This window comes from Eucyclogobius newberryi, unplaced genomic scaffold (assembly GCF_026437365.1).
Source record: "Eucyclogobius newberryi isolate DKJ021-1_F unplaced genomic scaffold, fEucNew1.0.hap1 SCAF_20, whole genome shotgun sequence".
In the NCBI taxonomy this organism is placed as follows: Eukaryota; Metazoa; Chordata; class Actinopteri; order Gobiiformes; family Gobiidae; genus Eucyclogobius; species Eucyclogobius newberryi.
The window spans coordinates 1,193,766-1,212,737 of record NW_027315835.1 but is presented as its reverse complement, the minus strand read 5'-3'; the positions used below and the strand labels follow the sequence as shown (position 1 = coordinate 1,212,737).

The 18,972-nt window shown below is 47.7% G+C and overlaps 2 protein-coding genes across 2 annotated transcripts in view; both read left to right on the top strand.

The window, feature by feature from the left end:
- heatr1 (HEAT repeat containing 1) overlaps window positions 1-7,319 on the top strand; it is a 60,307-nt gene extending 52,988 nt beyond the window's left edge. Inside the window, exons 38-44 of the mRNA XM_072455664.1 lie at window positions 353-487; window positions 3,393-3,497; window positions 3,827-3,989; window positions 4,938-5,077; window positions 6,028-6,159; window positions 6,377-6,485; window positions 6,679-7,319. Of these exons, the coding sequence (XP_072311765.1) occupies window positions 353-487; window positions 3,393-3,497; window positions 3,827-3,989; window positions 4,938-5,077; window positions 6,028-6,159; window positions 6,377-6,485; window positions 6,679-6,767 (873 nt within the window). The 3' untranslated portion in view covers window positions 6,768-7,319. The remainder of the gene's footprint in view (window positions 1-352; window positions 488-3,392; window positions 3,498-3,826; window positions 3,990-4,937; window positions 5,078-6,027; window positions 6,160-6,376; window positions 6,486-6,678) is intronic.
- Window positions 7,320-11,724: 4,405 nt separating this feature from the next.
- Window positions 11,725-18,648, top strand: LOC140368951 (arginase-1-like). The gene is made up of 6 exons (XM_072456121.1): window positions 11,725-11,863; window positions 11,986-12,058; window positions 13,240-13,414; window positions 16,503-16,662; window positions 18,166-18,260; window positions 18,540-18,648. Exons 1-6 carry the CDS (start codon window positions 11,744-11,746, stop codon window positions 18,646-18,648), a joined length of 732 nt encoding a protein of 243 aa, XP_072312222.1. The 5' UTR covers window positions 11,725-11,743.
- The last annotated feature ends 324 nt before the right edge of the window (window positions 18,649-18,972 follow it).

Below are 18,972 nucleotides of genomic sequence, written 5' to 3'. Positions count from 1 at the left end.
TGCTTCACACTTGCTTTACACCTGCTTTACACCTGCTTCACACTTGCTTTACACCTGCTTTACACCTGCTTCACACCTGCTTTACACCTGCTTCACACTTGCTTTACAGCTGCTTTACACCTGCTTCACACCTGCTTTACACCTGCTTCACACTTGCTTTACACCTGCTTTACACCTGCTTCACACTTGCTTTAGACCTGCTTTACACCTGCTTTACACCTGCTTCACACCTGCTTCACACCTGCTTCACACCTGCTTTACACCTGCTTCACACTTGCTTTACACCTGCTTTACACCTGCTTTACACCTGTTTGTAGTTTCCTGTCTTAAACCTGTTGTAATTGCGTTTCAGAACCAGCTGGTGGCGCTCATGAGAATCCTGCAGGAGCACATCAATCACATGGACAAAGATCAGCTGACTCTCCACCAATCAGAGCTCACCTCCTTCTTCCTGACCGCACTGGACTTCAGAGCCTCGCACTGCCAGGTCTGTGACTGTGAGGGGGAGGAGTCTGTGACTGTGAGGGGGAGGAGTCTGTGACTGTGAGGGGGAGGAGTCTGTGACTGTGAGGGGGAGGGGACTGTGAGGGGGAGGAGTCTGTGAGGGGGAGGGGTCTGTGAGGGGGAGGAGTCTGTGATTGGGAGGGGGAGGGGTCTGTGACTGTGAGGGGGAGGAGTCTGTGAGGGGGAGGGGTCTGTGACTGTGAGGGGGAGGAGTCTGTGACTGAGGGGGAGGGGTCTGTGACTGTGAGGGGGAGGGGTCTGTGACTGTGAGGGGTCTGTGATTGGGAGGGGGAGGGTCTGTGACTGTGAGGGGAGGAGTCTGTGAGGGGGAGGAGTCTGTGACTGTGAGGGGGAGGGGTCTGAGATGGTGAGGGGGGAGGAGTCTGTGACTGTGAGGGGGAGGGGTCTGAGATGGTGAGGGGGGAGGAGTCTGTGACTGTGAGGGGGAGGGGTCTGTGACTGTGAGGGGGAGGGGCTTGCGGTGAGGGGGAGGCGACTTGAAGCGGGGACATAACTCCAGGAGGTGTTTAGCTGGAGAGAGGAGTCAGCTCGCCTGCTCAGTGTCTGCAGGTGGAGGGAGTGTCTGCAGGTGGAGGGAGTGTCTGCAGGTGGAGGGAGTGTCTTCAGGTGGAGGGAGTGTCTGCAGGTGGAGGGAGTGTCTGCAGGTGGAGGGAGTGTCTTCAGGTGGAGGGAGTGTCTTCAGGTGGAGGGAGTGTCTGCAGGTGGAGGGAGTGTCTGCAGGTGGAGGGAGTGTCTGCAGGTGGAGGGAGTGTCTGCAGGTGGAGGGAGTGTCTGCAGGTGGAGGGAGTGTCTGCAGGTGGAGGGAGTGTCTGCAGGTGGAGGAGTGTCTGCAGGTGGAGGGAGTGTCTGCAGGTGGAGGAGTGTCTGCAGGTGGAGGGAGTGTCTGCAGGTGGAGGGAGTGTCTTCAGGTGGAGGGAGTGTCTTCAGGTGGAGGAGTGTCTTCAGGTGGAGGAGAGTGTCTTCAGGTGGAGGAGAGTGTCTTCAGGTGGAGGAGAGTGTCTTCAGGTGGAGGGAGTGTCTTCAGGTGGAGGGAGTGTTTTCAGGTGGAGGGAGTGTCTGCAGGTGGAGGGAGTGTCTGCAGGTGGAGGGAGTGTCTGCAGGTGGAGGGAGTGTCTGCAGGTGGAGGGAGTGTCTTCAGGTGGAGGGAGTGTCTTCAGGTGGAGGGAGTGTCTGCAGGTGGAGGGAGTGTCTGCAGGTGGAGGGAGTGTCTGCAGGTGGAGGGAGTGTCTGCAGGTGGAGGGAGTGTTTTCAGGTGGAGGGAGTGTCTTCAGGTGGAGGGAGTGTCTGCAGGTGGAGGGAGTGTCTGCAGGTGGAGGGAGTGTCTGCAGGTGGAGGGAGTGTCTGCAGGTGGAGGAGTGTCTGCAGGTGGAGGAGTGTCTGCAGGTGGAGGGAGTGTCTGCAGGTGGAGGGAGTGTCTGCAGGTGGAGGGAGTGTCTTCAGGTGGAGGGAGTGTCTTCAGGTGGAGGAGTGTCTTCAGGTGGAGGGAGTGTCTTCAGGTGGAGGAGTGTCTTCAGGTGGAGGAGAGTGTCTTCAGGTGGAGGAGAGTGTCTTCAGGTGGAGGAGAGTGTCTTCAGGTGGAGGGAGTGTTTTCAGGTGGAGGGAGTGTTTTCAGGTGGAGGGAGTGTCTGCAGGTGGAGGGAGTGTCTGCAGGTGGAGGGAGTGTCTGCAGGTGGAGGGAGTGTCTTCAGGTGGAGGGAGTGTCTTCAGGTGGAGGGAGTGTCTGCAGGTGGAGGGAGTGTCTGCAGGTGGAGGGAGTGTCTTCAGGTGGAGGGAGTGTCTTCAGGTGGAGGGAGTGTCTGCAGGTGGAGGGAGTGTCTGCAGGTGGAGGGAGTGTCTTCAGGTGGAGGGAGTGTCTTCAGGTGGAGGGAGTGTCTTCAGGTGGAGGGAGTGTCTGCAGGTGGAGGGAGTGTCTTCAGGTGGAGGGAGTGTCTGCAGGTGGAGGGAGTGTCTTCAGGTGGAGGGAGTGTCTTCAGGTGGAGGGAGTGTCTTCAGGTGGAGGGAGTGTCTTCAGGTGGAGGGAGTGTCTGCAGGTGGAGGGAGTGTCTTCAGGTGGAGGGAGTGTCTTCAGGTGGAGGGAGTGTCTGCAGGTGGAGGGAGTGTCTTCAGGTGGAGGGAGTGTCTTCAGGTGGAGGGAGTGTCTTCAGGTGGAGGGAGTGTCTGCAGGTGGAGGGAGTGTCTTCAGGTGGAGGGAGTGTCTGCAGGTGGAGGGAGTGTCTTCAGGTGGAGGGAGTGTCTTCAGGTGGAGGGAGTGTCTTCAGGTGGAGGAGTGTCTTCAGGTGGAGGGAGTGTCTTCAGGTGGAGGGAGTGTCTTCAGGTGGAGGGAGTGTCTTCAGGTGGAGGAGTGACTTCAGGTGGAGGGAGTGTCTTCAGGTGGAGGGAGTGTCTTCAGGTGGAGGGAGTGTCTTCAGGTGGAGGGAGTGTCTTCAGGTGGAGGAGTGTCTTCAGGTGGAGGGAGTGTCTTCAGGTGGAGGAGTGTCTTCAGGTGGAGGGAGTGTCTTCAGGTGGAGGGAGTGTCTTCAGGTGGAGGGAGTGTCTTCAGGTGGAGGGAGTGTCTTCAGGTGGAGGGAGTGTCTTCAGGTGGAGGGAGTGTCTTCAGGAGGAGGGAGTGTCTTCAGGTGGAGGGAGTGTCTTCAGGTGGAGGAGTGTCTTCAGGTGGAGGGAGTGTCTTCAGGTGGAGGAGAGTGTCTTCAGGTGGAGGGAGTGTCTTCAGGTGGAGGGAGTGTCTTCAGGTGGAGGAGTGTCTTCAGGTGGAGGGAGTGTCTTCAGGTGGAGGAGTGTCTTCAGGTGGAGGAGTGTCTTCAGGTGGAGGGAGTGTCTTCAGGTGGAGGAGTGTCTTCAGGTGGAGGAGTGACTCTGGTGTGTTTCAGGAGGACCTGGACAAGGCCCAGAAGGTTGAAGGAGCCGTGATCGACTCTCTGCTCTCACTGGTCCTCAAGCTCTCTGAGGTCACCTTCAGGCCCCTGTTCTTCAAGGTAAAGTCCAGTCTGGAGGGCCCGGTTCCTCTGGTTCCTCTGGAGGGCCCGGTTCCTCTGGTTCCTCTGGAGGGCCCGGTTCCTCTGGAGGGCCCGGATCCTCTGGAGGGCCCGGTTCCTCTGGAGAGCCCGGTTCCTCTGGCTCCTCTGGAGGGCCCGGTTCCTCTGGAGGGCCCGGTTCCTCTGGTTCCTCTGGAGGGCCCGGTTCCTCTGGAGGGCCCGGTTCCTCTGGTTCCTCTGGAGGGCCCGGTTCCTCTGGTTCCTCTGGTTCCTCTGGTTCCTGAGCGTTGGTGTGTGACTCCTGGAGGAACATCTCTGTTTGTGTGTAGCTGCTGGAGTGGAGTAAGAGCGGCCCCTGTGGCTCTAAAGAGCGGCTCCTCACGTTCCTGAGTCTGTGCGACTCCATCGCGCTCAGACTTAAAGGACTCTTCGTTCTGTTCGCTGGAAACCTGCTCAGAACCTTCTGTGATGTTCTGAGCCCGAGTCCTGAGGGTGAGACCAGCTTCATCTATCTCTGTGTCTTTGTGTCTCTGTGTCTCTGTCTCTGTCCAGGCCGCGAAATAGACAGGGGCCCGGGGTTTGAATAAGGAGGGGCCCCGGGCCCCTGTATCTAAATTCTTTGAAAAAATCAAGATTTAACTAGTAATTTGTCCATATTTGGGGCATTTTCATCACTTAAGTTTGGTTTTGACAGACATGCCACTTCACAGTCTTCTCGCTTCTCATTGGCCGAGCGGTGTCCGTGAGCTATTTTCGATGAAAGCGGGGCATCTGATTGGCCGCTGCGTTCAGTTGTTCTCAGAAATGCTCGCTCTAACTTTGCCCCAAAAGTGATCTCTTCAATCTTCACTCTCCTCAGTCCAACAATTCAGTCTTTTTAAAGTTGTTTGCAAAAAAAGCTGTGTCAATGTGGAAGTATCCAAGGGCCCCAAGGGCCCCAAGGGCCCCGCCCTTTGGAGTTGTTAGCATCGGGGCAATGTTTATATGTTATAGTTTATTTTGGAGGCTGTGATTTCATATATTCCACAAGATCTCCTTGTGTCAGATGCTGTGAACAGTATTTATTTTGTATCTAATAAACATGATTATATTAAATGAAACAGTTTTAAAGATCATGATCTGTGGTTTATATGAGACACTATTTGTGCTCTTCACATCAAATACAAGATAAAAGTACTTTACATTGTTTTGCAGCTAATAACCAGCTTTAAAACACATTTAATTTGTTCTTATGACGCCGCGATGCCGCGCGCGCTTGTGGGCCCCTGAAATTGCTGGGAGGCCCCTAACTTTTTTATGTAGGGGGCCCCCCTGGCCCCTAACTTTGAAAATCTATTTCTCAGCCTCTCTGTGTCTCTGCTCTGTGTCTCTCTCTCTCTCTGTGTCTCTCTGTCTCTCTGTCTCTCTGTCTCTGTCTGTAACGTCCCTCTTGTCCTTCAGCTTTGTTCCAGTCGGAGCTGAAGTCTTCTCTCATGATCTCGTTGGTTCTGGATTGTCTCCATAAAATCTGCCTCTACGACACAAACAAGTTCATGAGCCGCGAGCGAGCAGAGGCTCTCATGGGCCCCATGGTGGACCAGGTCAGTCCTGCTTTAGCCCTGGATTAGACCTTCTTTAGTCCTTCTTTAGCTCTGCTTTAGTCCTGCTTTAGTCCTGCTTTAGCCCTGCTTTAGTCCTGCTTTAGTCCTGCTTTAGCCCTGCTTTAGTCCTGCTTTAGTCCTGCTTTAGTCCTGCTTTAGCCCTGCTTTAGTCCTGCTTTAGTCCTGCTTTAGCCCTGCTTTAGTCCTGCTTTAGCCCTGGTTTAGCCCTGCTTTAGCCCTGCTTTAGCTCTGCTTTAGTCCTGCTTTAGTCCTGCTTTAGCCCTGCTTTAGCCCTGCTTTAGTCCTGCTTTAGCCCTGGTTTAGCCCTGCTTTAGCCCTGCTTTAGCTCTGCTTTAGTCCTGCTTTAGTCCTGCTTTAGCCCTGCTTTAGTCCTGCTTTAGTCCTGCTTTAGTCCTGCTTTAGCCCTGGTTTAGCCCTGCTTTAGCCCTGCTTTAGCTCTGCTTTAGTCCTGCTTTAGTCCTGCTTTAGTCCTGCTTTAGTCCTGCTTTAGTCCTGCTTTAGCCCTGCTTTAGTCCTGCTTTAGCCCTGGTTTAGCCCTGCTTTAGTCCTGCTATAGTCCTGCTTTAGTCCTGCTTTAGTCCTGCTTTAGCCCTGCTTTAGACCTGCTTTAGCCCTGCTTTAGCTCTGCTTTAGTCCTGCTTTAGTCCTGCTTTAGCCCTGCTTTAGTCCTGCTTTAGTCCTGCTTTAGTCCTGCTTTAGTCCTGCTTTAGTCCTGCTATAGTCCTGCTTTAGCTCTGCTTTAGTCCTGCTTTAGCCCTGCTTTAGTCCTGCTTTAGTCCTGCTTTAGTCCTGCTTTAGTCCTGCTTTAGTCCTGCTTTAGTCCTGCTTTAGCCCTGCTTTAGCTCTGCTTTAGTCCTGCTTTAGCCCTGGTTTAGTCCTGCTTTAGCCCTGGTTTAGCCCTGCTTTAGCCCCTGTGTTGTGTGTTGCAGCTGGAGAACCTCACATTGTCTCAGTCTCTGGTTCCGTGTCTGGGTCAGTTTTCTGTGGCTTTGGCCGACGACGCTCAGTGGAAAACTCTCAACTACAAGATCCTCCTGAAGACCAGGAACCAGAACCACCAGGTCCGACTGTAGACCCGGACCAGACCCGGACCAGACCAGACCAGACCAGACCAGACCCGGACCAGACCAGACCTGGACCAGGCCCCGACCAGACCAGACCCGGACCAGACCCGGACCAGACCAGACCCGGACCAGACCAGACCCGGACCTGACCCGGACCAGACCAGACCCAGACCCGGACCCGGTTCTTGGCCTTGAACAGAACCCTGTGTTTCAGGTCCGGTTGGCGTCGTTGGCTGCTCTTCTAGAACTTTGCCTCCGACTCAGAGAGAATTACCTGGTCCTGCTGCCGGAGACCATCCCCTTCCTCGCCGAGCTCATGGAAGGTCAGCTCCTCCTGCTGGTCTCCATGGAGACCATCCACACATGAAGCTCCTCCTCCTGCTGGTCTCCATGGAGACCATCCACACATGAAGCTCCTCCTCCTGCTGGTCTCCATGGAGACCATCCACACATGAAGCTCCTGCTTTAGACTCCTCCAAATATAAAGTTTACAAACTGAAACAAACTGTTTTCCAGATGAGAGTGAGGAGGTGGAGAAGGAGGTGCAGCGGGTGGTGCAGGAGATGGAGAACGTGCTCGGAGAACCTCTGCAGACCTACTTCTGAGGAGCCTACAGGAGAACCTACAGAAGAACCTGCAGCGGAACCTGCAGCAGAACCTACAAGAGAACCTACAGAAGAACCTGCAGCAGAACCTGCAGAAGAACCTGCAGCAGAACCTACAGAAGAACCTGCAGCAGAACCTGCAGAAGAACCTGCAGCAGAACCTACAGAAGAACCTGCAGCAGAACCTGCAGCAGAACCTGCAGCAGAACCTACAAAAGAACCTGCAGCGGAACCTGCAGCAGAACCTACAAGAGAACCTACAGAAGAACCTGCAGCAGAACCTACAGAAGAACCTGCAGCAGAACCTACAGAAGAACCTGCAGCAGAACCTACAAGAGAACCTACAGAAGAACCTGCAGCAGAACCTACAAAAGAACCTGCAGCAGAACCTACAGAAGAACCTGCAGCAGAACCTACAAAAGAACCTGCAGCAGAACCTACAAAAGAACCTGCAGCAGAACCTACAGAAGAACCTGCAGCAGAACCTACAGAAGAACCTGCAGCAGAACCTACAGAACTTTTCACTGTTGAAATGACCTATAATAAAATGTAAGATTAAACAGATAATTGTGTATTTTATTTGTTTCTTCACTTTCTTTAAACCAGGTCTAAACCAGGATTAAACCAGGTCTAAACCAGGTCTAAACCAGGTTTAAACCAGGTCTAAACCAGGACTAAACCAGGTCTAAACCAGGATTAAACCAGGTCTAAACCAGGTCTAAACCAGGTTTAAACCAGGTCTAAACCAGGACTAAACCAGGTCTAAACCAGGATTAAACCAGGTCTAAACCAGGTCTAAACCAGGTTTAAACCAGGTCTAAACCAGGACTAAACCAGGTCTAAACCAGGATTAAACCAGGTCTAAACCAGGACTAAACCAGGATTAAACCAGGTCTAAACCAGGTCTAAACCAGGTTTAAACCAGGTCTAAACCAGGACTAAACCAGGTCTAAACCAGGACTAAACCAGGACTAAACCAGGACTAAACCAAGACTAAACCAGGTCTAAACCAGAACTAAACCAGGACTAAACCAGGTCTAAACCAAGACTAAACCAGGTCTAAACCAGGACTAAACCAGGATTAAACCAGGTCTAAACCAAGACTAAACCAGGTCTAAACCAGGACTAAACCAGATCTAAACCAAGACTAAACCAAGACTAAACCAGGTCTAAACCAGATCTAAACCAAGACTAAAACAAGACTAAACCAGGTCTAAACCAGGTCTAAACCAGGACTAAACCAGGTCTAAACCAGGTCTAAACCAGGATTAAACCAGGTCTAAACCAGGTCTAAACCAGGATTAAACCAGGTCTAAACCAGGACTAAACCAGGTCTAAACCAGGATTAAACCAGGTCTAAACCAGGTCTAAACCAGGATTAAACCAGGTCTAAACCAAGACTAAACCAGGTCTAAACCAGGACTAAACCAGATCTAAACCAAGACTAAACCAAGACTAAACCAGGTCTAAACCAGATCTAAACCAAGACTAAACCAAGACTAAACCAGGTCTAAACCAGGTCTAAACCAGGACTAAACCAGGATTAAACCAGGTCTAAACCAGGTCTAAACCAGGTCTAAACCAGGATTAAACCAGGTCTAAACCAGGTCTAAACCAGGATTAAACCAGGTCTAAACCAGGACTAAACCAGGTCTAAACCAGGATTAAACCAGGTCTAAACCAGGACTAAACCAGGTCTAAACCAGGACTAAACCAGGACTAAACCAAGACTAAACCAGGTCTAAACCAGAACTAAACCAGGATTAAACCAGGTCTAAACCAGGACTAAACCAGGACTAAACCAGGTCTAAACCAAGACTAAACCAGGTCTAAACCAGGACTAAACCAGGATTAAACCAGGTCTAAACCAAGACTAAACCAGGTCTAAACCAGGACTAAACCAGATCTAAACCAAGACTAAACCAAGACTAAACCAGGTCTAAACCAGGTCTAAACCAGGACTAAACCAGGACTAAACCAGATCTAAACCAAGACTAAACCAAGACTAAACCAGGTCTAAACCAGGACTAAACCAGGTCTAAACCAGGACTAAACCAGATCTAAACCAAGACTAAACCAAGACTAAACCAGGTCTAAACCAGGACTAAACCAGGTCTAAACCAGGACTAAACCAGATCTAAACCAAGACTAAACCAAGACTAAACCAGGTCTAAACCAGGTCTAAACCAGGTCTAAACCAGGACTAAACCAGGACTAAACCAGGTCTAAACCAGGTCTAAACCAGGACTAAACCAGGACTAAACCAGGTCTAAACCAGGTCTAAACCAGGACTAAACCAAGATTAAACCAGGTCTAAACCAGGACTAAACCAGGTCTAAACCAGGATTAAACCAGGACTAAACCAGGACTAAACCAGGATTAAACCAGGTCTAAACCAGGTCTAAACCAGGACTAAACCAGGTCTAAACCAGGTCTAAACCAAGACTAAACCAGGTCTAAACCAGGACTAAACCAAGACTAAACCAGGTCTAAACCAGGTCTAAACCAGGACTAAACCAGGTCTAAACCAGGTCTAAACCAAGACTAAACCAGGTCTAAACCAGGACTAAACCAGATCTAAACCAAGACTAAACCAAGACTAAACCAGGTCTAAACCAGGTCTAAACCAAGACTAAACCAGGTCTAAACCAGGACTAAACCAGGTCTAAACCAGGTCTAAACCAAGACTGAACCAGGTCTAAACCAGGACTAAACCAGATCTAAACCAAGACTAAACCAAGACTAAACCAGGTCTAAACCAGGTCTAAACCAAGACTAAACCAGGTCTAAACCAGGACTAAACCAGGTCTAAACCAGGTCTAAACCAAGACTAAACCAGGTCTAAACCAGGACTAAACCAGGTCTAAACCAGGTCTAAACCAAGACTAAACCAGGTCTAAACCAGGACTAAACCAGATCTAAACCAAGACTAAACCAAGACTAAACCAGGTCTAAACCAGGTCTAAACCAGGACTAAACCAGGACTAAACCAGGTCTAAACCAGGTCTAAACCAGGTCTAAACCAGATCTAAACCAAGACTAAACCAAGACTAAACCAGGTCTAAACCAGGTCTAAACCAGGACTAAACCTGGACCAAACCAGGTCTAAACCAGGATTAAACCAGGACTAAACCAGGTCTAAACCAGTACTAAACCAGGTCTAAACCAGGACTAAACCAGGTCTAAACCAGGATTAAACCAGGTCTAAACCAGGACTAAACCAGGTCTAAACCAGGTCTAAACCAGGAGTAAACCAGGTCTAAACCAGGACTAAACCAGGACTAAACCAGGACTAAACCAGGTCTAAACCAGGTCTAAACCAGGACTAAACCAGGACTAAACCAGGACTAAACCAGGTCTAAACCAGGACTAAACCAGGACTAAACCATCTCTAAACCAGGACTAAACCAGGTCCAAACCAGGACTAAACCAGGTCTAAACCAGAACTAAACCAAGACTAAACCAGGTCTAAACCAGGACTAAACCAGGTCTAAACCAGGACTAAACCAGGTCTAAACCAGGTCTAAACCAGGTCTAAACCAGAACTAAACCAAGACTAAACCAGGTCTAAACCAGGACTAAACCAGGTCTAAACCAGGACTAAACCAGGTCTAAACCAGGACTAAACCAGGCCTAAACCAGGACTAAACCAGGTCTAAACCAGGACTAAACCAAGACTAAACCAGGTCCAAACCAGGTCTAAACCAGGACTAAACCAGGTCTAAACCAGGACTAAACCAGGTCTAAACCAGGTCTAAACCAGGATTAAACCAGGACTAAACCAGGTCTAAACCAGGACTAAACCAGGACTAAACCAGGACTAAACCAGGTCTAAACCAGGTCTAAACCAGGACTAAACCAAGATTAAGCCAGGATTAAACCAGGACTAAACCAGGACTAAACCAGGATTAAACCAGGTCTAAACCAGGTCTAAACCAGGACTAAACCAGGACTAAACCAGGATTAAACCAGGTCTAAACCAGGTCTAAACCAGGACTAAACCAGGTCTAAACCAGGTCTAAACCAAGACTAAACCAGGTCTAAACCAGGACTAAACCAGATCTAAACCAAGACTAAACCAAGACTAAACCAGGTCTAAACCAGGTCTAAACCAGGACTAAACCAGGTCTAAACCAGGTCTAAACCAAGACTAAACCAGGTCTAAACCAGGACCAAACCAGATCTAAACCAGGACTAAACCAGGTCTAAACCAGGACTAAACCAAGATTAAACCAGGTCTAAACCAGATCTAAACCAAGACTAAACCAAGACTAAACCAGGTCTAAACCAGGTCTAAACCAGGACTAAACCAGGTCTAAACCAGGACTAAACCAGGTCTAAACCAGGACTAAACCAGGTCTAAACCAGTACTAAACCAGGTCTAAACCAGGACTAAACCAGGTCTAAACCAGGATTAAACCAGGTCTAAACCAGGACTAAACCAGGTCTAAACCAGGTCTAAACCAGGACTAAACCAGGTCTAAACCAGGTCTAAACCAGGACTAAACCAGGACTAAACCAGGTCTAAACCAGGACTAAACCAGGACTAAACCAGGACTAAACCAGGTCTAAACCAGGTCTAAACCAGGACTAAACCAGGTCTAAACCAGATCTAAACCAAGACTAAACCAAGACTAAACCAGGTCTAAACCAGGTCTAAACCAGGACTAAACCAGGTCTAAACCAGGTCTAAACCAGGACTAAACCAGGACTAAACCAGGACTAAACCAGGACTAAACCAGGTCTAAACCAGGTCTAAACCAGGACTAAACCAGGTCTAAACCAGGTCTTCAGGTGAATATTGACCGTTGCCATGGAGACTGTTGAATGAGAAACAGTTTTATTTTCTTTGGGATGAATGAGTGACGTCAGTGACGTCACGCCGCCGCCCCTGACCCGGGCTTTATAAAGGCTCGCGCTGCGCTCGCGGTCACTCACCGCGCGCTCACGTTCACGCACGCGCAGACCGGGACACGATGAAGAGCGCGAGGACTCTGCAGGGGCTCGTGCGCTCCGTGACCCCCGCGCGTGCGCACCACGGACCCACGCGCGTGACCTCCGTGGGTCTCGTGGGTGCGCCGTTCAACAAAGGACAGGTGAGTCACGTGAGACGAGGGACAGGTGTCTCCTCGTCTCCTCTCTTGTCTCCTTGTCTCCTTTCAGTTCTCCTGTGTCCTAACCCATGTCTCCTTCTCCCTCGTCCTCTCTCTGTCCTCAGCCTCGTCCTGGTGTGGAGCTGGGTCCGAGTCGGATCCGTGAGGCTGGACTCGTGGAGCTGCTGCGGACACAAGGTCAGAAAGTCATGTTTTGACTGGACTGTGCCTCATAGAGACTATTTCTGTTCTGAACGAGACGTTTATTCACCTCAATTATGTCCAAAAGAACGGAACAAACTGAATCCACAAAGACACAAGACGACATAAGACCATCTTTACACACAATGAGACACACACAAGACGACATAAGACCATCTTTACACACAATGAGACACACACAGAGTAAAATAAAGTTTGACTTTGTCACATTTAAACTTTACTTTAGAATATTGATCTGTTTAAGCTCCAGAGTTCAGACAAATATGAACTGTGTGTCAGATGCCCTCCCTGTACTTCAATGCTTTAGTACTAAGTATGTACTTTAACACGTGAATACTTGCGTACTTGAATACTTCCGTACTTGAATACTTGTACTTGAATACTTGCATACTTGCGTACTTGCGTACTTGAATACTTGTACTTGAATACTTGCGTACTTGAATACTTGTACTTGAATACTTGTACTTGAATACTTGTACTTGAATACTTGTACTTGAATACTTGTACTTGAATACCTGTACTTGCGTACTTGCGTACTTGAATACTTGTACTTGAATACTTGCGTACTTGAATACTTGTACTTGAATACTTGTACTTGAATACTTGTACTTGAATACTTGCGTACTTGAATACCTGTACTTGAATACTTGTGTACTTGAATACTTGTACTTGAATACTTGCGTACTTGAATACTTGTACTTGAATACTTGTACTTGAATACTTGCGTACTTGAATACTTGTACTTGAATACTTGCGTACTTGAATACTTGTACTTGAATACTTGTACTTGAATACTTGTGTACTTGCATACTTGTACATGAATACTTGCGTACTTGAATACTTGCGTACTTGAATACTTGTACTTGAATACTTGCATACTTGAATACTTGCGTACTTGAATACTTGTACTTGAATACTTGTACTTGAATACTTGTACTTGAATACTTGCGTACTTGAATACTTGCGTACTTGAATACCTGCGTACTTGAATACTTGTACTTGAATACTTGTACTTGAATACTTGCGTACTTGAATACTTGCGTACTTGAATACCTGCGTACTTGAATACTTGTACTTGAATACTTGTACTTGAATACTTGCGTACTTGAATACTTGCGTACTTGAATACCTGCGTACTTGAATACTTGTACTTGCAGGTGTTCCGGTGAAAGACTTCGGGGACCTGGAGTTCAAGGCGTTTTCTAACGACGCCCCTGTGGGCGGAGTCAGAAACCCTCGTGCTGTCGGCAGCGCCGCCCACAGGCTGTCACAGGCACTGCAGGAGGTGAAGAGGGAGGGACATACAGCACTGATGTTAGGAGGAGACCACAGGTGAGACCAGGACCAGGACTGAGACCAGGAGCAGGACTGAGACCAGGAGCAGGACTCTCTGTGGTCTGGTGGACGTTCTTCTCATGTTCCTCTCATGTTCTTCTCATGTTCTTCTCATGTTCCTCTCATGTTCCTCTCATGTTCTTCTCATGTTCCTCTCATGTTCTTCTCATGTTCCTCTCATGTTCCTCTCATGTTCTTCTCATGTTCTTCTCATGTTCTTCTCATGTTCCTCTCATGTTCCTCTCATGTTCTTCTCATGTTCTTCTCATGTTCTTCTCATGTTCCTCTCATGTTCTTCTCATGTTCCTCTCATGTTCCTCTCATGTTCTTCTCATGTTCTTCTCATGTTCTTCTCATGTTCCTCGCATGTTCCTCTCATGTTCTTCTCATGTTCTTCACATGTTCCTCTCATGTTCTTCTCATGTTCTTCTCATGTTCTTCTCATGTTCCTCTCATGTTCTTCTCATGTTCTTCTCATGTTCCTCTCATGTTCCTCTCATGTTCCTCACATGTTCCTCTCATGTTCCTCTCATGTTCTTCTCATGTTCCTCTCATGTTCCTCTCATGTTCTTCTCATGTTCCTCTCATGTTCCTCTCATGTTCCTCACATGTTCCTCTCATGTTCCTCTCATGTTCTTCTCATGTTCTTCTCATGTTCCTCTCATGTTCCTCTCATGTTCTTCTCATGTTCCTCTCATGTTCCTCTCATGTTCTTCTCATGTTCCTCTCATGTTCCTCTCATGTTCCTCTCATGTTCTTCTCATGTTCTTCTCATGTTCTTCTCATGTTCTTCTCATGTTCCTCTCATGTTCCTCTCATGTTCTTCTCATGTTCCTCTCATGTTCCTCTCGTGCTCCTCTCATGCTCCTCTCATGTTCTTCTCATGTTCTTCTCATGTTCCTCTCATGTTCCTCTCATGTTCTTCTCATGTTCCTCTCATGTTCTTCTCATGTTCTTCTCATGTTCCTCTCATGTTCTTCTCATGTTCTTCTCATGTTCTTCTCATGTTCCTCGCATGTTCCTCGCATGTTCCTCTCATGTTCCTCTCATGTTCCTCTCATGTTCTTCTCATCTTCCTCTCATGTTCTTCTCATGTTCTTCTCATGTTCCTCTCATGTTCTTCTCATGTTCCTCTCATGTTCCTCTCATGATCCTCTCATGTTCCTCTCATGTTCTTCTCATGTTCTTCTCATGTTCCTCTCATGTTCCTCTCATGTTCTTCTCATGTTCTTCTCATGTTCCTCTCATGTTCTTCTCATGTTCCTGTCATGTTCTTCTCATGTTCTTCTCATGTTCTTCTCATGTTCCTCTCATGTTCTTCTCATGTTCTTCTCATGTTCCTCGCATGTTCCTCTCATGTTCTTCTCATGTTCTTCTCATGTTCTTCTCATGTTCCTCTCATGTTCCTCTCATGTTCTTCTCATGTTCCTCTCATGTTCTTCTCATGTTCTTCTCATGTTCTTCTCATGTTCTTCTCATGTTCTTCTCATGTTCTTCTCATGTTCCTCTCATGTTCTTCTCATGTTCTTCTCATGTTCCTCGCATGTTCCTCTCATGTTCCTCTCATGTTCCTCTCATGTTCTTCTCATGTTCCTCTCATGTTCCTCTCATGTTCTTCTCATGTTCTTCTCATGTTCTTCTCATGTTCCTCTCATGTTCCTCTCATGTTCTTCTCATGTTCCTCTCATGTTCTTCTCATGTTCTTCTCATGTTCCTCTCATGTTCCTCTCATGTTCTTCTCATGTTCCTCTCATGTTCTTCTCATGTTCTTCTCATGTTCTTCTCATGTTCTTCTCATGTTCTTCTCATGTTCTTCTCATGTTCTTCTCATGTTCCTCTCATGTTCTTCTCATGTTCTTCTCATGTTCCTCGCATGTTCCTCTCATGTTCCTCTCATGTTCCTCTCATGTTCTTCTCATGTTCCTCTCATGTTCCTCTCATGTTCTTCTCATGTTCTTCTCATGTTCTTCTCATGTTCCTCTCATGTTCCTCTCATGTTCTTCTCATGTTCCTCTCATGTTCTTCTCATGTTCTTCTCATGTTCTTCTCATGTTCTTCTCATGTTCCTCTCATGTTCTTCTCATGTTCCTCGCATGTTCCTCTCATGTTCCTCTCATGTTCTTCTCATGTTCTTCTCATGTTCCTCGCATGTTCCTCTCATGTTCCTCTCATGTTCTTCTCATGTTCTTCTCATGTTCTTCTCATGTTCCTCTCATGTTCTTCTCATGTTCTTCTCATGTTCTTCTCATGTTCTTCTCATGTTCCTCGCATGTTCCTCTCATGTTCTTCTCATGTTCTTCTCATGTTCCTCGCATGTACCTCTCATGTTCTTCTCATGTTCTTCTCATGTTCTTCTCATGTTCTTCTCATGTTCCTCGCATGTTCCTCTCATGTTCTTCTCATGTTCTTCTCATGTTCTTCTCATGTTCTTCTCATGTTCCTCTCATGTTCCTCTCATGTTCTTCTCATGTTCCTCTCATGTTCTTCTCATGTTCTTCTCATGTTCTTCTCATGTTCTTCTCATGTTCTTCTCATGTTCTTCTCATGTTCCTCTCATGTTCTTCTCATGTTCTTCTCATGTTCCTCGCATGTTCCTCTCATGTTCCTCTCATGTTCCTCTCATGTTCTTCTCATGTTCCTCTCATGTTCCTCTCATGTTCTTCTCATGTTCCTCTCATGTTCTTCTCATGTTCTTCTCATGTTCTTCTCATGTTCTTCTCATGTTCCTCTCATGTTCTTCTCATGTTCCTCGCATGTTCCTCTCATGTTCCTCTCATGTTCTTCTCATGTTCTTCTCATGTTCCTCGCATGTTCCTCTCATGTTCCTCTCATGTTCTTCTCATGTTCTTCTCATGTTCTTCTCATGTTCCTCTCATGTTCTTCTCATGTTCTTCTCATGTTCTTCTCATGTTCTTCTCATGTTCCTCGCATGTTCCTCTCATGTTCTTCTCATGTTCTTCTCATGTTCCTCGCATGTACCTCTCATGTTCTTCTCATGTTCTTCTCATGTTCTTCTCATGTTCTTCTCATGTTCTTCTCATGTTCCTCTCATGTTCTTCTCATGTTCTGGCTCTTCTCTCCTCAGCCTGGCTCTGGGCTCAGTTCATGGTCACTCTGCTGCAGTAGGAGACCTCTCTGTGGTCTGGGTGGACGCTCACGCTGACATCAACACTCCGCTGACTTCTGGGACGGGGAATCTTCACGGTCAACCGCTCAGCTTCCTCCTCCGAGACCTCCGAGACAAGGTGCACGTTCAGAGGAGACGTTCAGAGGAGACGTTCAGAAGAGACATTCAGAGGAGACGTTCAGAGGAGACGTTCAGAGGAGATGTTCAGAGGAGACGTTCAGAGGAGACGTTCAGAGGAGACGTTCAGAGGAGACGTTCAGAGGAGACGTTCAGAGGAGACGTTCAGAAGAGATGTTCAGAGGAGACGTTCAGAGGAGACGTTCAGAGGAGACGTTCAGAGGAGACGTTCAGAGATGTTCCTCGGAGGAATTCCATTTTGTTGGACATTCAGTTTGTAAAAGACATTGGACCTAGATCATGGAGGAAATGCATCAGGTCTGAAAATGTCTGGTTTGGTTAAAAATAGTAGGACGTCGTCTGCTGTAGGACGTCTTCTGCAGCGGGACATGATCTGCAGTAGGACGTCGTCTGCGGTAGTAGGACGTGGTCTGCAGTAGGACATCGTCTGCAGTAGGACATTGTGATGTTCTGTCCATTCAAATGTTTCCGATTGTCTAATAAACAAGTACAACGTGAACAACAGAAGGGACCAAGCACAGCCCTGTCTCACTCCTCTCACCAGTGACTTTAACAGAATCTAAGTCCAGACTTATTCTCACTTTGTTTAGTTGTGTTTGTCTCATTGTGTGTAAAGATGGTCTTATGGTCCTATGGTCTTATGGTCCTATGGTCTTATGGTCTTGTGGTCTTATGTTCTTGTGGTCTTATGTTCTTATGTTCTTGTGGTCTTATGGTCTTGTGGTCTCATGTTCTTGTGGTCTTATGTTCTTGTGGTCTTATGTTCTTATGTTCTTGTGGTCTTATGTTCTTGTGGTCTTATGTTCTTGTGGTCTTATGGTCTTGTGGTCTTATGTTCTTGTGGTCTTATGTTCTTGTGGTCTTGTGGTCTTATGTTCTTGTGGTCTTGTGGTCTTATGGTCTCATGGTCTTATGGTCTTGTGGTCTTATGTTCTTGTGGTCTTATGTTCTTGTGGTCTTATGTTCTTATGGTCTCATGGTCTTATGTTCTTGTGGTCTTATGGTCTTATGGTCTTGTGGTCTTATGTTCTTGTGGTCTTATGTTCTTGTGGTCTTATGTTCTTATGGTCTCATGGTCTTGTGGTCTTATGGTCTTGTGGTCTTATGTTCTTGTGGTCTTATGTTCTTGTGGTCTTATGTTCTTATGGTCTTGTGGTCTTGTGGTCTTATGTTCTTGTGGTCTTGTGGTCTTATCGTCTTATGTTCTTGTGGTCTTATGTTCTTATGTTCTTGTGGTCTTATGTTCACATGGTCTTATGTTCTTGTGGTCTTATGTTCTTGTGGTCTTATGTTCTTATGTTCTTGTGGTCTTATGTTCTTATGTTCTTGTGGTCTTATGTTCACATGGTCTTATGTTCTTGTGGTCTTATGTTCTTGTGGTCTTATGTTCTTGTGGTCTCATGGTCTTGTGGTCTTATGGTCTCATGGTCTTGTGGTCTTATGTTCTTGTGGTCTTATGGTCTTATGTTGTGTTTCTGGTCAGATTCCGCTCCTGCCTAACTTCTCGTGGGTGACCCCGTGCCTTTGGGCCAAACACCTGGTTTACATTGGCCTGAGGGACGTGGATCCTGGAGAACAGTACGTTCATCTGAAAGTCTTCTGTGACCTCTGACCTCTGACCTGTGCCTCTTCTTCTGACCTTTTCCTCTGACCTCTTCCTCTGACCTGTGCCTCTTCTTCTGACCTCTGACCTCTTCCTCTGACCTGTGCCTCTTCTTCTGACCTCTGACCTCTTCCTCTGACCTGTGCCTCTTCCTCTGACCTCTTCCTCTGACCTCTTCCTCTGACCTGTGCCTCATCCTCTGACCTCTTCCTCTGACCTGTGCCTCATCCTCTGACCTCTGACCTGCTCCACAGCTTCATCCTCAAACATCTTGGTGTAAAGTTCTTCTCCATGAGCGACGTGGACCATCTGGGAATCTGCCGAGTCATGGAGGAAACATGTGACTTCCTCCAGAACCAGTGAGTGTTTCAGCCTGTTTCAGACCCTGTTTCAGACCCTGTTTCAGACCCTGTTTCAGACCCTGTTTCAGACCCTGTTTCAGCCTGTTTCAGACCCTGTTTCAGACCCTGTTTCAGACCCTGTTTCAGCCTGTTTCAGCCTGTTTCAGACCCTGTTTCAGCCTGTTTCAGACCCTGTTTCAGACCCTGTTTCAGACCCTGTTTCAGACTGTTTCAGACCCTGTTTCAGCCTGTTTCAGACCCTGTTTCAGACCCTGTTTCAGACCCTGTTTCAGACTGTTTCAGACCCTGTTTCAGACCCTGTTTCAGACCCTGTTTCAGACTGTTT